This window comes from Quercus lobata, chromosome 5 (genome assembly GCF_001633185.2).
Source record: "Quercus lobata isolate SW786 chromosome 5, ValleyOak3.0 Primary Assembly, whole genome shotgun sequence".
NCBI classification, from domain to species: domain Eukaryota; kingdom Viridiplantae; phylum Streptophyta; class Magnoliopsida; order Fagales; family Fagaceae; genus Quercus; species Quercus lobata.
The window spans coordinates 22,772,428-22,789,207 of NC_044908.1; the positions used below are offsets into that span (position 1 = coordinate 22,772,428).

General features: G+C 35.8%; 3 protein-coding genes across 4 annotated transcripts; 1 reads left to right on the forward strand and 2 right to left on the reverse strand.

Annotated features, from left to right (window-relative positions):
• The first annotated feature begins 42 nt into the window (after positions 1-42).
• Positions 43-726, forward strand: LOC115990182 (uncharacterized mitochondrial protein AtMg00310-like). The gene has a single exon (XM_031114034.1). The coding sequence runs from the start codon at positions 43-45 to the stop codon at positions 724-726; it is 684 nt and encodes a 227-aa protein (XP_030969894.1).
• A 2,301-nt stretch (positions 727-3,027) lies between these two features.
• Positions 3,028-6,204, reverse strand: LOC115992309 (G-type lectin S-receptor-like serine/threonine-protein kinase CES101). Of its 2 annotated transcripts, XM_031116462.1 has the most exons (8): positions 5,938-6,204; positions 4,958-5,805; positions 4,703-4,804; positions 4,399-4,610; positions 4,100-4,310; positions 3,763-4,000; positions 3,502-3,652; positions 3,028-3,395 (listed from the first exon to the last, which is right to left on the reverse strand). In XM_031116462.1, the coding sequence occupies exons 1-8, from the start codon at positions 6,114-6,116 to the stop codon at positions 3,102-3,104; spliced, it is 2,235 nt and encodes a 744-aa protein (XP_030972322.1). In that variant the 5' UTR covers positions 6,117-6,204; the 3' UTR covers positions 3,028-3,101. The 2 variants fall into 2 exon arrangements, with proteins under 2 accessions (XP_030972322.1, XP_030972321.1); XM_031116461.1 differs by having other exon boundaries at positions 4,958-6,204.
• A 625-nt stretch (positions 6,205-6,829) lies between these two features.
• On the reverse strand, positions 6,830-8,396 carry LOC115992423 (G-type lectin S-receptor-like serine/threonine-protein kinase CES101). Its single transcript, XM_031116619.1, has 5 exons — positions 8,298-8,396; positions 8,040-8,206; positions 7,749-7,959; positions 7,179-7,669; positions 6,830-7,102 (listed from the first exon to the last, which is right to left on the reverse strand). Exons 1-4 carry the CDS (start codon positions 8,344-8,346, stop codon positions 7,431-7,433), a joined length of 666 nt encoding a protein of 221 aa, XP_030972479.1. The 5' UTR covers positions 8,347-8,396; the 3' UTR covers positions 6,830-7,102; positions 7,179-7,430.
• Between the last annotated feature and the right edge of the window lie 8,384 nt (positions 8,397-16,780).

Genomic DNA, 16,780 nt, shown 5'->3' on the forward strand with positions numbered 1-16,780 from the left:
GGGTGGAAGGAAAAGCTACTCTCTCAAGCAGGAAAGGAAGTCATGATTAAGGCGGTTATTCAATTTATTCCCACTTATTCGATGAGTGTGTTTTGGTTACCAATTGGCTTAATCAAGGATATTGAGACGATGATCCGAAAATTTTGGTGGGGAAACCAAGATAATACAAGAAGAATGCAGTGGGTGAAGTGGAGTACTTTATGCTCTCCAAAGTCCCTTGGGGGTATGGGATTCCGTGATCTCCGACTATTTAATGATGCACTTCTTGGTAAACAGGTTTGGAGACTTTACCATGATAAGGACACGTTACTGTACAAAGTATTTAAACCGACATATTTTCCAGTGGGGAGTATCTTGGATGCTGAGTTCAACCCGCGAAGTTCCTTTGCTTGGAAAAGTATCTTACAGGCTAGGGAGGTTATATGCAAGGGAGCACGGTGGAGAATAGGAGATGGTTCAGGGATCAACATATGGAAGCACCGTTGGCTGGAGTCTTCAGGGGGAGGCCAGATTGTGTCTCCTCAACGTGATCCTTCTCTGATCATAGTAAAGGATCTCTTCATCCCTGACACAAGAGTTTGGAACAAGGAGATCATTGAACAAAATTTCTTACCATGGGAAGCTGAGAGCATTCAAGGAATTCCTGTCAGCCTTTATTCGATGGAGGACTTGCTTATATGGCCAAACACCACGGATGGAAACTACACTGTTAAAAGTGCATATTAGTTGATGGCCGCTGAATCCAGAGCTGCTCTGCCCAGCCCGTCCGCTACAGGGGGTTGCAAAGCCTTTTGGAATAGAATTTGGGACATGCAAGTCCCAAATAAAGTTAAACACTTTATATGGAGAGCCTCCAACGAATCTTTACCCACCAAGCTCAATCTATTCACACGGCACATTCTCCCTGACAACATTTGCAGCCTCTGTGAAGAACACACCGAAGATACAATTCACTGTCTTTGGTTGTGTGATCGGGTTAAATGTATCTGGCTTTCGGAGTCATCTTTCTGTCCATTCAGACCAAAGATTTTTAGAAAATTGGCGATCTTGTTTCAGCGGTTTTAGCTAATGCAAGCCCAGCCATAACTGCTCTGTTTTCGATGGTTGCTTGGAGCATTTGGATGAGGCGCAATAAACTGAGGGAGAAGCAAAGTGTTTGGGGAGTAGGGGAGACGGTGCAGCGAGCTCGTGAACTGTTACAGGAATTTTGGGACGTTCAGGATTGTCCATTTCGGTCTAGGGTGTCTCGCATAAGATTGCCATGGACGCTGCCAAGTGCTGGTTTTTATAAGCTGAATTTCGATGGTGCCGTCTTCGAGAATTCTGGTAGAGCAGGTCTGGGGGTGGTAGTTAGGGATGTGGAAGGAATGATAATTGCAGCTCTAAGTCAGAACATTCCGCTCCCCAGCTCTGTAGAATCGATGGAGGCCATGGCTGCCCGACTTGCTATCCTTTTGGCGCAGGAAATTAGTCTCACACGAGTGGTAATGGAGGGTGACTCACTAAAGGTAATTGAAGCCATCAATAGTCCAAAACAATGTAGGACTCAGTGGGGCCATATTATAGAAGATATTAAAATAGCTAGCCTTTATTTGCAAGAATGTAGTTTCTGTCATGTTAGTAGGGGGGGTAATAATTTAGCCCACTCCCTGGCAAGAAGAGCAGTTTTAACTGCTGATACTGATGTGTGGTTAGAAGAACTGCCACAGGATTTGGATGATGTTTTCCAGTCTGATTTGCCGAAATAAAATTGATTTACCTTATTCTCAAAAAAAAAAAAAAAAAAAAAAAATTAATGCGTTTTTTCATGTGATACTTTAATTATTAATATAGTTTTCATTATATTAATAAAATATTTTGTTTTAGTTAAGTATAATTAATATTTTGTTTTATGTACATATAATTTTGTGGTTTCAAGTGATTATTTTCTTTTTACCTCTATTCCCCCATTTGCTTTCCTAGTCACTGTTGCCCTATGGAGTCATTCCCCTTGAATGGAGGTCTTGAGAACTTCGCCTTAGAAATTCTAGATCGGCAAGAGGGATATATCCTCACAACAAATCGACCCATGTGTTTGATTGATCCTAGCAAGGGGTTTATATTTTTTGGATTGATCGACAATCTTGTGTCGATGGTCGATGGCGATTCCAAGATCTGGCTTTGATAGAGCCATGGACACCCTTACCTATAGTTATTGGATAATGTTCAATTTCACTCTCACCTCTCAACTCTTAATTGTGCACATTTAAATTCCTCAAAAAAAAAAAAAAAAAAAAAAAAAATCCTCAACTTTTTAAATAAGTTAATGTGTGTGTTTGTTTCTGAAGAAATAAAAAAGTTAATGTCATTCTTTGAATTTCCTCCGAATTTAAATTTAAAAGAAATTAATTGTTAATTTGTTTTTAAAATTTTTACACTTTTATAATAACCTTTTTATGGTTGCTTCATTTGTCACTTAACATAATTTTGTTAAGATTTAAATGGAGATGAGATCAAAGGATGACTATGAAATTGACTTGATTTGAAAGTTGAGAAGCCAAATTGACATAATAAATTATTAAGATACTAAGTTGACCCAATTAATACTTGATGGATCAAATTAAACTTTAACCAGTTGATGGAGGATCAAATTAGTAATTTCAAATCTTTTGAGATGAAAAACTCAAAAGTGTCTTCTTTGAGGCTTTGATAAAATATTGGATGTAAAATTTTTTTATATTGAACCTCTAAAGGTCTTAAGAATGTTATATTTGTTGTCTATAAATTATTTTATGTTAATTGTAAAAACCATTTTGTGGCTCACCATCCTATCTTTAAATAGCAATATTAAAGATAAAACAGTGCTTGTAAAGTTCTAATGTTTTGAAAAAAAAAGGCGAAAGAACAGGCATAATGTGCAACAATATTTCAGATGTGAATTTATGACTTGTATGTAATTCAATAGAGCTTTGCTAGTTAAGCATTTGCATTGTTCAAATCTCCAAATTTTAGGATTTAGACCTGTATCGTAAATTTGCAATAGAAATGAACCAAAGCAAAGACTAATTTGAAATTATAGCTTCAAACAAGTACACAAATACAGAACAAGAATCACTGGCCCTTCATCTGGCTTCTATTTCTGAAACTGATACCTTGTTTATGGAAAAATTCTCCAACATGGTTTTGGACAAACTCCTGTTGCGAAAAAATGCTGGTTGTTTTGGTGGAACTGGTGACACAGTTTCATTAGTAATCATGAAAACAACATCTGACATAGAAGGCCTATCTATTGGACTGTCTTGTACACACAGAAGACCTATGTGGATGCACCTCAAAACGTCATTTAATGGATAGGAATCACCTAATGCTGAATCTGCAAACTCTAAGCATTTTCCTTCTCTCCACAATTCCCATGCCTGAAAAAGAGAAAAAGAAAGGTCAAAGTTATATCTCGAATAGAAAATGAATTGTTCTCATAGACAAAGCAATCTATGGACAAGGATCACATAAATAGGAACTTACATATCCTAATAGGTTAAGTGATTCTTCCCGATAACAGAAATTGTTATTCTTTTTGCCACTCACAATTTCTAGTAATAGTACTCCAAAGCTAAATACATCAGACTTCATTGAAAAGGTACCCTTAGTTGCATACTCGGGAGACATATACCCACTGAATAAAAGAGTTCAACAAAACTTTTAGTATATTAAGGCACTATGCATATAAGAATACACATGGATACTTGTTCACATACTCATTGATAGATTAACAAATTTACTTACTATGTTCCAACAATTCTCTTTGTGTTTGCTTCAGATTCATCTTGCCCAAATATTCTTGCCATGCCAAAATCAGAAATCTTTGGGTTCATCTCAGCATCAAGTAAGATGTTACTTGCTTTTAAATCTCTATGTACTATTCTCAATCTAGAATATTTATGAAGGTAAAGAAGACCTTGAGCAATCCCTTCTATGATTTTGAAACGTTTTGTCCAATCTAATTGATCCTTTTTCATAGGATCTACCACGAGCAATTGTGGAAGTAAGTACAAGCATTTAATAATATGAAAACAAAAAATTATCACCAGTAAAAGAATTTTAAGAGTGAGAATTTGCTAACCAAAGAGCAAGAAATCCAAGCTTTTGTTATGCATGTACTCATATATCAACATCTTCTCTTCTCTTTGGATGCAGCACCCAACAAGTCTGACGAGATTAGTGTGCTGCAGCTTGGCAATTAATATAATTTCATTCTTAAATTCCACTACTCCTTGTCCAGATCTTTCTGAGAGTCTCTTTATTGCAACTTCTTGACCATTGGCTAATATTCCCTGAAAAATAACTAACAAATTATCCCTAATGTTTCAATTAATGATGAATTCTTAAATCATTTTATTTTAAAAGGTCTCTGAAGTATACCTTATAAACAGGCCCAAAACCACCTTCTCCTAACTTACTTGTAGTCGCAAAATTGTTTGTGGCTTCTGCTATACTCTCAAAGCTGAAAAATTCTAATGCACTACTCTTCTTCCTGTCTTTTTCAAATAGTTTTCTCTTCCTAGATATGCTAGCATGACTTGTGCTAGCTCCTAACTCACATTGTAAGATTTCTTGCTCTGCTTTCCTCTCGCCTATTAATCATATAGTAACACTTAAAAGTGACTATAATTAACTCACAACTAGTAATTTTCATACATTATTTTGATTTGTTCGGAGAGATTACCTTTTTGTTTGCATTTTCTTTGAATGAAATTGTATAAGAAGCACAAAACTAGTAGTACTACAATCCCAGTCACAGATAGGACAACCCATATCCACCACTTAGCTGCAGAAACAAATAATAGTTACCACCATTCCTATGTGCAGAACATGTGCAAGTGTGTGTATTATGAGAAGCGTGCCAAAGCTATCTTCATAGAGGGTTAAATTCTAAATAATTAAATTATTGGTTAAAGGCTCACATCTGAGGTAAATTTACCTTTTTCTTGCACAAGAAAATAGACATTCAGACTGTAAGAATTGTTGCTTTCTTTGAAATTCACTCCTTTGCTCCAAATTGTACAGCTAGTATCGTTGTAATCTGTGGCCGCATAAGCAATGCAAGAACAATTATTCAAGCACTTTGCCCGACAATCGAAGAGACTCATGTTGTAATTTCCATCAAACTTGAATCCTTCACCAGACATAGCACCTTTTCTTTGCTCGAACTGATCATTAGGCTTCCTGCACGCTGGCAGTTGTTGCTTCACACAGCCGGGATAGGAACCATAGGAACAAGCACTGGCACCGAATGGTGCCAGCCCTGTCATCTCTAGTATTGCACCTGTGAAATCTATCATGTATCGTGATAATGTACGATTTTCATTCAGGTAATATGTATAGTACTTCTCATTTTCATTTGAGATGTAACTAAAACTGATGTCCCTCTCATTGGAGAACCGAGGCACAAATTCAAAATGCCCATTTTGCCAATTGCCGCTAATCCAATAGGTGTTCCCTTGCCACCAAATGACCAACATACTTTCATCATCCATGTTGAAACCAGCAGTAAGGGTAAAAGTACCTTTGGCTGGGTTGTTTTCACTTATCCACGAAGTTAGTGACCAAATATCTGTAGTTTTCTTACTAATTCCTAGTTTCATGCCAGGCAGAAGCGTATCCGTAGGGTAGTCAAAACTTTGCCAAAAAACCTGCCTTGTAGATCCATCTGAATTCTGCTCCCTCAATATAAAGTTACCTGATTCCAGTAGCATGGCACTAGCATTTTTTGCTGCTTGAACAGAATTTGACACAATGAGACTGCCTCCACTATGTGAAATGGTCAACCTACCCAATTCATCAATCATAAGAATACCAGACTTGTCAGCAATTGGGTTGTCTCGGTTGGCAACCCACACCACCTTCTTATTGGCAACTAACAACACTCCATCAGCTATGTTGAATGAAATTCCAACATACCTATTTCTTGAAGAACCTGGGCTAAAAAATTCCAACCTGAATGTTCCACCAGATGAGGCCAGGTGCTCCCCATCTCTAAGCTTTTGGCCTTGTACCAATATATCTGTCTCAGAATGTGTGTGTCTAATCAGTAAGAAATAAATCAAACTGAGCAAGATAGTCCTTCCTTTGCTACTCATCGACGGATAATTTTGAGACGAGAGATGATAAGGTAGTCCTACTCGTTAATTGTATATTGCTAGAAGCCAACCTGCTGGCTTTTTTGACCTGTTTTTCTTTTGGTTTTATTATTGACTTTATTATAGACTTTTTGTGCGTTACAAATATAACAAAGTTTCAACTTTTTTATTTCGTGTGACACCCTGACGTGGACCCACTTAGGTTTTATGTCAAAGAAAACTCGTGTCTTTTTTTCAACATTCATTGTTAGAAAATTCTGCACTGTTCCTGTGTGTGGATGGCATGTGGGACTTATTTGGTGGAGTATGTATTGTACTTTTCACCTTGTTTGTGTATTTATTGACTAAGAAAAGAAATTTTGATCATGTGAAGTTCTCTTACCACTGACCTTACCTAACTGATATTCATAAGTTTAATCTGGCAAGTGCTTTAAAAATAAACAAGAAAGAGATAATAAAAAGATGTAGGGGTAGCGCTTAAAAAGATCAAATTACAAGTCAAATCTGATGGCTCTAGCCGAATGCAATTGGTTATTCTGTATTAACATTCAATTATTGGTATGATTACTTTGCTTAGAGAGCATCATATTTCCTTTGTAAACCATATGCTAGCATTAAAACTCTTTGACTTGGGGTGTTGGGTGTGTAAATTAATAACATTCAAGACGAAGATAATCAAATAAATTTTAAACTACTGTACGCATAAAACCATATTTGATGAACAATTTTCTGGTCTGCATTCAACAATTCCTGCCTCTGGCATATTCTTCCCAAGAAAACGCCGGTTGTTTTGGTGCACGTAGCTTATTAGCTTCATTATATATCATAAATATCACATCTAACATGGCAGGTCTATCAATTGGGCTTTCTTGAACACACAAGAGACCAACATGAATGCACCTCAAAACCTGATAAGTGTGATTTAAATCACCAGAAGTTGGATCAATTAACTCCAAGCCTCTACCTTCTCCCCACAACTCCCATGCCTGAAACATTTTCAAGGCTCGTATGAATGATAAGATGTTTATAGACAAAATAAGCTTAGTTTCATTAGGAACTTACATATCCAATAAGATTGAGTGGCCATTCAGAATGGTAACTGCTATAAATCTTCTGACCGCTCACAATCTCCAACAGTAAGACTCCAAAGCTAAAGACATCTGATTTTGTTGAGAAAACTCCCTCTATTACATACTCTGGAGGCATATAACCACTAAACATTTGAACAAACTTTGTCAATCAATGATGGATTAAACACATGCATATAAGCAATTCATATCCATGCACTTAGTTGCAAAATGGTTTAATCACTCACTATGTCCCGACAACCCTATTTGTATTTACTTCAGAATCATTTGACCCAAATATTCTAGCCATACCGAAATTTGATATCTTTGGATTCATCTCATTATCAAGTAAAATGTTACTGGCCTTCAGATCTCTGTGAATTATTCTCAATCTGGAGTAGTTATGAAGGTATAGAAGCCCTTGAATGATCCCTTGAATGATGTTGAAGCGTTTCTTCCAATCTAGAATATTCTTTTTCACAGGATCTATAGTAGTACATATGTGTGAGCAATTGACAAAAATCAAAAGAAAGACAATTTAACTAAATTGTCAAAATTTGCTAACCGAAGAGGAAAAAATCAAGGCTTTTGTTAGGCATGTATTCATAGATAAGCATCCTCTCCTCTTTATGAATGCAACATCCAACAAGCCTAACAAGATTAGTGTGTTGCAGTTTGGCAATTAGTATAGCTTCATTCTTGAACTCCAAAAATCCTTGTCCAGATTTTCTTGAGAGCCTTTTTATTGCAACCTCTTGACCGTCAGGCAGTTGTCCCTAAATAGGAACTAATTAGTCCCAATCTAACAACTTATGTTTGATTTTTCCATCATTTTATCAAAAGTCATGAAGTATACCCTATAAACAGATCCGAAACCACCTTCTCCAAGCTTACTTGTAGATGTAAAATTGTTCGTGGCTGCTGCTATGCTTTCAAAGCTGAAAAATTGTAACTCATGGCTCTTCTTACCATCTCTTCTTCCTAGCTCATGTAATAATATATCTTTCTCTCTGTTTTTCTTCCCTATTAATTCAGTCAAGACAAGCTAAGAGATGACTCATTAATTTAATAATTATTTAGATGTATATAATTCAAATTATCGCTGAGGCATTACCAAAAGATCTAAGTTTTTCTTGTGTCACATAGTATATGGATCTGAACATGAGTACAATGAGACCACCTAATGTTTTAATGGTGATCCATATTCGTGGTTTAGATGCATTAAAAATGGAAAAAGATAAAAAAAAAATATACATTTAGAATCGCCAAAAACAGAAAATGAAGAAAGAAGTTTAATACAGAACGATATATAAAGATAGAAACTAAAAATATCACATTCAAACCAAATAAAGTCATTATGACTAAGAGAATACCTGTTGCACGAAATTTTATCCATACAAAATGGTATAATAATGCCAATATGAATAGTCCTCCTATTATTGCAGTGATGATACACAGGAATAATACTCGCGATCCTGCACCTGCAGCATGAACAGAGAAAAGTAGAGCCTTTATTGATTATGCTCAATGCTTACATTAACTCAGATAAGAAAGGGCTATGTGCAGGACTTATAAAATCTACAACAAAATTAAATATCAACTTCAAAGCCAAATTAAGTCAAATGAAATCCTTGTTTTGAATTTAAATTAGTAAATCAGAACATAACTATGGCAAATTAAATTTGATGGAGAGTTAAACCAGTGGCTCTGTCCATTGTGCAAACAAGATAAATGGAAATGGTTGAATGTATCTCACTCACTTTATTAAATAACTCAATTTAGTTTCCTACATGAACACATGTCATTAGCCTCAGCCAATTTCGTGGAACTTATATCATAGTGTGTCATCATAGAAAGTATCTATTTGAAGACGTACAAATTCGGAGTAATAACTGATCTTTTAAGTAAACCGACTGCTTTTACTGGGAACTGCAATTCAAGAACAAGAATGTGTAAAAGCCTCTTCTACCAACTAGTAGCTCATTGAATCTATCAACTATATTGGCTAAGACCCCTATCTTGACACTAGGCAGCATTGCATGTGTATGAAAAGAAAAAAAATATAGATGTTACCAAGAAACAAATCTAAAATGTACAAAGAGGCATATAATAATGATCCTTCTGAACATTTTTACAGTAAATCAAGGTGAGGTTGTTTATGAGGAAGACCAAAATAGTTTGCATATCTAATTAAGAAATGTGTGACAGACCAATCACTAAGAGAGACAAGTGTTATACATAATGTACTGTGGAGCAAAATAAAATGTAGATGCTTCTAGGCCGAGGATATCGGTGAATACTTTTTGAGTACATTTCAAATTATCTTTTGGCTGTCACCTAAAAGGGGAAATATTATAACTGTGCAGGCCTTAGCTAGAGAAATCATGCTTACCCATGGCAGAGAAATGACTTTTGACACACTTCCACAAATTTGACACAAGTCCTACCTCCCAGCCCCTTAGCAATATGTACTAAAAACTGTTAAGGCAACTGGTCAAGACATAAATTTCCTTATAATAGATTTCATCAATTTCCCTGCTCTCAATAATTAGATAAAAGATTACAATTTACAGTTTAATAGAATTTCATTTATAAATTAATTATGCAAAAATTCAATTAAAATTTATTAATCTATAATTGAACTAAACTTTATTGTAACTTCAAGTAGGATCCAAAAACTGAACAAAATATTGTCGTAAAATGAGAGTTTAGATAAGTATAAAATTTATTAGAATGACTTGATGTTTTAAAACTCATAATCAATCAATCAATATATATAAAAGTAGAGACCTCATGCGGAGTGCATGAGGTCCTGCCATGTGGCGCTTTGTATGAGTACTTTTTCGTTTAGCCTTTCACCTCTCATCTTCTTATCAATGATTATTTTAAGCCATAAATGCATAAAATTAAAAGATTTGGTTCTACTCCCTTTTCCAACTTCTTGAACTCTTCCACTTTTAATTTCATTAATTTAAAAAATGAAAGGTTTTCTTCATTCAATGTTAGTTTTCATGTTCTTTTATATATATTCCAGTATCAGAAAATATCAAAAGGCCAAAAGAAAAGTAGGACTGGAAAGATAGAGAGACAGAGTGAGATTAGTGTCAAAAAGAGTATGAAATTGGATTTGGTTTTAGGTGCATATGATCTAAACTTCTTTACAACACTATCAAAGCTTGATACAATGCTTTAACAACATATGTGGTTTCTAAAAGGTATATGTTTTTTGTCTTTATTTATATTTTTGGAAAGTGTTTAATCTTTATAAGTGATTAAGGTACTCAAATGTAAGTATAATTAAACGTGAGATATGAAATAGTATAAGTTTATATTTCTCTATTTAATTATTGTTTTATTTTTAATCTCTTGGCATGTATATTTAGTTTTGCAAATTAGAAATTATAAACCTTAAATCTTAGATGTTTAGCCTTCAAAAGTTCATGTGTTTTCTTTAAAAAAAATAAATGTATTGGAAACGTCAAATGTAAAAACTAAATATACATGTACACTTAATCAAACAAAAAAGGGCACATATAGTGGCATTTTTAGAGTCTAATTAATTATGGTTACTTATGGATATATTGTGTTACAATTTTTTTTTTATTCATTATTTTAGTGACGTATGATACATAATCAAAATTAATTTTCCAAATATTATAACGCATATGAGTATTATAAAATAACTAATAGCGAACATGCACATTGCGCGGGATATCCACTAGCATTTAATAAGAGCAAAGGCCCTAACATAACTTTTATCTTTTGAGAATAATATATCTAATGCATCAAATCTGTATTCGCTAAGTAAGCTTACCATATAAGCTGTTATACTTATATCATTTTACTTGTTAACTATCTTTTTCTCCTGTATAAGCTTTGACAATGATGCAGACTTACCTTTGGATTCAAAATCAAAAGGTGAATGGCGGACGTATATATATCGGTAATCATCTGAATTTTTCTTCACCAAATTTTGCCAGTAATAGCCCCAAATCTCGCAGCCAGTCTCATCATCATTTGTTGAAGCATAGGCATCAAAAGAACAATAGTTCATGCACATGGCCTTACAGTCATTTAAAGTAAGTTTATCCCCTTCGTTGAACTTGAATCCACTCTGCAACATGATGCCTTTTCTAGCTGTGAACACTTCGCCCGCAAAACACTATTCATACTTTCGCCCAAAGCACCCATCACGGAAGGATGGTTGTTCGCATTCGTAGTCATACCCCAGAGTGCCCCCGATGTACCTAATGACAACCTTTGGAATGAGATGACATCTTTATATACAAAATACTCGAAGTACTTTTCTTTCTCTTCTGATTGGTAGCTAAAATGGTAGTACGCATCATTTGATAACACACGTGGCAAGTTGAAACTAGAATTTTGTCAAAGGCCACTAACCCAGTAGATTTCTCCTTGCCACCAGATGATCAATTGGTTTGTATTGTTGGGGTCCATCCCTAGTTTGAAAGAGCCTGAGGCAGGATCTCCCTCACTTGACCATGATGTTAGAGACCAATGATGATTAATTCCAATTTTCATCCCTAGCAGAAGTGTATCAGTTGGATAGTCATAGCTTTGCCACAAAACCGTGTAAGAAAATAATGCACGGATGGATGAACATATATAGTACCAAAAATTACCAGCTTGAACTTAACAAAAAAGACAGTAAATTCAGCTGCTTACAATTCAAAGCTGATGACAACAAAGAGAATAAAAATAAACATGAAAACTTGCTTATGATAAGGCTAGGTGGGAAGGTCCTCACTTAAAAATTGAAGAAACCAAAGTTTCCTAACTTTCCATGGAACTCTTGTAAAATCTAATTAATTGTTTAAGAAATTTGAATAAATTGACAAGACATGCAATTACCAACAACCTGCTTTATAGATCCATTTGAATTTAGCTTGTGTATGACAAAATTGCCCAAATCCAGCAGAGTAGCACTTGCATTGCTCACTAATGGAACCGAAAATGGTACAATTTCGACTCCACCATTGTGTAAGATTTTCAAGTGGCCATCATTACTGATTGTAAGTGAAAGTTCAAATAGTGTATAAAATACCCTTGAACGTTTAGACCCCTAATTACAAAATAATCAATTCAAGCTTTATGACAAACAACTAGTGTGCGGAAAATGAACATAAGCTATACACAGAATTGGTAAACAATCTAAGCCAATTAAAAACACATCCACAGCAGAGAATAAAAGGTAAAGATAAAGGAAAGGAAGATGCAAATACAAGGACAACACACGATATGTTATCGAAGAGGAAACCGAAGCCCTCAGCGTAAAATCTCTTCGCCGCCCTCCAAGCGGTAAGTAATCCACCAGAAAATGTAGTTGGGATACATGAACAGCAATAGACTCTCCAAGCCTAATCTACCCAGTGTATCTAAGCCCTACAAGCTTCTTGCTCCAACGAGGTTGCACCGAATCTATTTCTTTTCTAACTTCCCGGATTCCGCTACTTGACCATAGCATCAACCAATGTAAATTGGTTCCTTCCTAACTGTTTCCTAGAACACCAAACAGCCCTTTCACAGTAATGGATATGGTGAGAAAAAGGTTTTGGTAAAAGACCTCTTAAGGATTTAACAATGGAGAGGAAGAAAGTTGAGGAATTTAAAGAGTCTCTTATGTGAAGATTATGGATGAATCAGTCTTATTTTACTCTAGGGTTTCTCTCTCAAAATTCTCTCTAGAAGCTCTCTTTCTTTCGTGAGTATAAGGGGTATTTATATTGGGGTGAGAATGGAATGTGAAGAGTCAGGTTTTTTCAAAACAGGACTGGCTTGCAGCTTGGCCTCACGGCTTGACTGAGTCGCGAGTTCCAGCCGTGAGATAACTAAATGGCCAATTGTCCTATTTTGTCCTGTAGTGCTCTAACTAGCATGACGCTTCAACTTCTGGCATACCTGGCACGTGTGCATCTTCTGGGGCTTGTAGCCACAAGTTACCCACGAGATCTAGTCGCAAGTCTCTGTTTTCTTGCACACTCTTGAGCATTTCATCACACTATCTCACTCATTACCCTTACAACAATCCCACCTTACAACAATCCCACCTAAATACAGAGTTACTAATTGCTGAAATACAAGCAAATTTGGCACGGAATAAAATCAACAAGATGGTTGATTAAATTCAACCTTACAATCTCCCCCTTTGGCTATTCCGTGACAAAACCCTAAAACAGACTCTAGACTTAACATGTGAGTTGGGAACAGTTAAACAAAACTTACTCACACCTAACTCTAGAAACTGTGAAGCTCTTGAATCATATGAACATGAATCTTCTGAAACACAACAATACACCATGATCATTGTATGCAGAAAAGAATGAAATGCATATGAAGCAGGCAATATGTGATCAAGCAAAGATGGAGTTAAAAAACAAATCATGGCTTGATCCAACAAATAATCACTACAAGGTAGTGATCACAATGCTCATTCACACTTAGAATGAACACTTGGACAAACAAGCTAACAAGCTCAATGCAAGTCACTTGCATGCCCAACACTCAACTAATGCATAATACATTAAGTATATGCATCTAGAAACAATCCTACAAGGGCACAAGAGTGACAGTACTTAACAAGAAAATGCATGACATTTAGTTAGAAGTACTGATTTAACAAAATATAAAAGCTGCATAAAGCATGATACATACCATAAAGCCTACAGATAAAGAAAACAAACCCTAAAAGCTTACAAAAGCAACATGGGTACAAACCACATTATATATTGAAAAACATCAAAAATATATATATAAAAAGTAAACCAAGTTTCAAAAACATCCAAGAGTTATGAGTTTGGGTTTAAACCAAACATAAACCATAACCACAGTGTATCAAACCCATAATAACAACAATTATCCAAACCATACTACTATAACCATAAACATTAACCAAGTAAACAAGATAAACACAGTTTTCGACTGCTCCCCCTCAAGGGCTGCTCCAAAAAAAAAAAAAAAAAAACTTTTATCTCCCCCTTTTTGACTGGAATGGCCAAAGGGTCACTACCCATGATGTGTGGTGAAGCTGGCAAATTTTGCTGATAGAACATCAAGCTGGTCCTGCATGGCTGCTATCTTCTTAGACTGCTCGGTCTAGACCTCCCTGATTCTATCAAGTCTTTCTAGAATGACCTGAAATGCATCTGGAGGTATATCTGAAGAAGTTGATGCTCTAGTCCTCTTGCCACTTCTTCTGGGTGTTGAAGTTGATGCCTGACCTACTGCCTCTGCCTCAGTCTCCATTGGGACACCCTCTCCTTCATCACCTTCATCTTTTTCACTTGGAAGACGAACACTTATCCTCTTAAAGGTTTGCTTGTTAATTGCTGAAGGTGTAGACATGGGACTGATGTCTCGAGGGATTGCAACACCCTTCTTTCTGAAAATCCTCATAAGCAGACTAGGGAAGATCAGTTTAGGCCTAGAAGTGGTTCTAGTCTCATCCACAATTGTATCAAATATGTGGGAGCTAATATCAATGAATGCCTTTTCCTTGAGCTCCATCAGAAAAATAGCATTGACATTGTTAATTCTAGTCAACTTCTTTATAGGATATTGGTTGAACATCATGATAATAGTGAGACACCTCATGTCCATTGGAAATGCTATGGTATTAAGGCATTTCCCTTCAGTCTGTCCATCAATCCTCTGCTGTACAGTTTCTATAGAAAGCATCTTATCCTTATAGTTGATGAACTCATGATCTTCTAACCCCTCAAGACCTAGCACATCATCAATGTCATGTGCATCTAAGGTAAATTCTGTTCCTTTAACCCAGCAGCTTAGCTCTTCTTCCCTTATCACAGCATTGGAGTAAAACTCCCTAATCAGGGGTTCAAACACAATTAGTAAATCACTCAGCAGCTTGTCCCATCCTTTCCCCTCAAAACAACTAGGGATAAAGGTGTGTCCCAAATCCTCCAAATCCACAAACCTTTCTTGTATGATTCCTACCTTTAAGAAAAAATTCTTGTATCTCTCAAAATGAGAAACAGACCTAAACAGATTAAGGTCCATTTTCATTCTCTTATCTGCTTTCTTGGCAGGTGTTTTCTTCTTTGGGGATGAGGGAGCCATCTGTAGACATTTAGAAAAGGCCACAACAACAAAGTACAGTACATATGTAAAACAAATCAATACTCTGTTAGTGTCATAAAGAGATAAGTGTAGAGCAATAAGCCCAAAGGACAAACATACACAAGAACAACCAACATTTTTTAACAGAGTTCTAATGCTGCAGAGTATAACATCACCCAAAGGACAAACATATGTTAATGAAACATACATTTTGATGAGTATGAGATGACACAAAGTACACAAGACAGATGCATACACTAGATATACTAACTCAGAATCAAATCAATATAACCCAACAAACACAACACAATCATTTTGAATCAACTAAATAAGGTGGGTTCAAACGAAATGGGTATAAGTCAATCAACAAACCCTAAGCATAAAGAAGACAAATATTAATGAACAAATCTAGCAACCTAAACAAGTTCATATAAACCTAGATCCTCAGCACGCCATACATGGACAAAGCTTAACACCGAATCACCAACCCAAAGCAAATCAGAAAAACAACACATATAATCAAGAGGGAAAAGCTTAAAAACAAGAAATAATGAGTGAGAGAATGAGAACCCATACCTTTTTCTTGAAGATTTTGAGTTGAAATGAAGCAAAAATGGAGTTTGTAGAGACACGGAGTGTTTGGGTAAGTACCAGTTGAGAGAGAAAGTGAATAGTTGCAAAAAGTTCGAGGGAAAATTGAAAAAGATTTTAAAAACTGCCTCATTGTGCAAAACACGCATTTTTTGCGGCTGAGATAAGTCGCTAGATATACCCACCAAAACACTTTAAGCCAAAAGATTTGAAAAATTTTCTAAGTGTTTTTCGCGACTAAAAGTCTCACTTGCAAGAGAATCGCAAGCTGAGCCGCGAAAATCTCTATGTACCCCTCGCGACTGGACCTTCCACTCGCAAACAAGTCACCAAAACTGACCTGCGATCTTGCGACTGTGGCATGTGTCTTGACTGACCCACGACTGAGTCGCCAAAGCAGGGCAACACTGGTTTTTTGAAATTTTCAGTTTTTGAAGAACAAAATACTTTCCAAAAAAACAACTAAAACACTCAAAAATCTTTTTACGTTTGAATCAATAAAGATTGAGCATGTGAAAACACATTTTATCAAGTACAATCACATAAATGAATATGACATTCATTGAACATAAACTTGTGTGTTGTGTGTGGGTATCAACAATGAGATAGTCCTTAGTCTAATGTGAAGCTTTAATGATCAATTCAACCAAGGCATACACAATTAGCACTAGATCATGTGACTCATCTCAATTATAGAAGTATGCATATATGACCTCCCACAAGACTTGCTTACATAATTTGGAGCTTTACATTTGACTCCACTTTCAATCATAACATTTGATCTTTTTGATCCTTTTGAGACAATCACCTCTTATTATGAGAGTGATATTTGATATTTCACCTTGATGAGATAGCCTTTGGCTTTTTGAATAATCATTCACTTTAATTTTTGATCACTTTCCCTTTTTC

Coding starts and splice junctions, on each gene's coding strand:
- LOC115990182 (XM_031114034.1), top strand. CDS start 43: ATGATTAAGGCGGTTATTCAATTTATTCCCACTTATTCGATGAGTGTG.
- LOC115992309 (XM_031116461.1), bottom strand. CDS start 6,116: ATGAGTAGCAAAGGAAGGACTATCTTGCTCAGTTTGATTTATTTCTTA. Junction 3,653..3,762: donor AAGAGAATTGTTGGAACATA/GTAAGTAAATTT, acceptor TCTTTTATTCAG/TGGGTATATGTCTCCCGAGT. Junction 3,396..3,501: donor CACTTAACCTATTAGGATAT/GTAAGTTCCTAT, acceptor TCTCTTTTTCAG/GCATGGGAATTGTGGAGAGA.
- LOC115992423 (XM_031116619.1), bottom strand. CDS start 8,346: ATGTTCAGATCCATATACTATGTGACACAAGAAAAACTTAGATCTTTT. Junction 8,207..8,297: donor AGAAAAACTTAGATCTTTTG/GTAATGCCTCAG, acceptor CTGAATTAATAG/GGAAGAAAAACAGAGAGAAA. Junction 7,960..8,039: donor GTTTCGGATCTGTTTATAGG/GTATACTTCATG, acceptor GTTCCTATTTAG/GGACAACTGCCTGACGGTCA.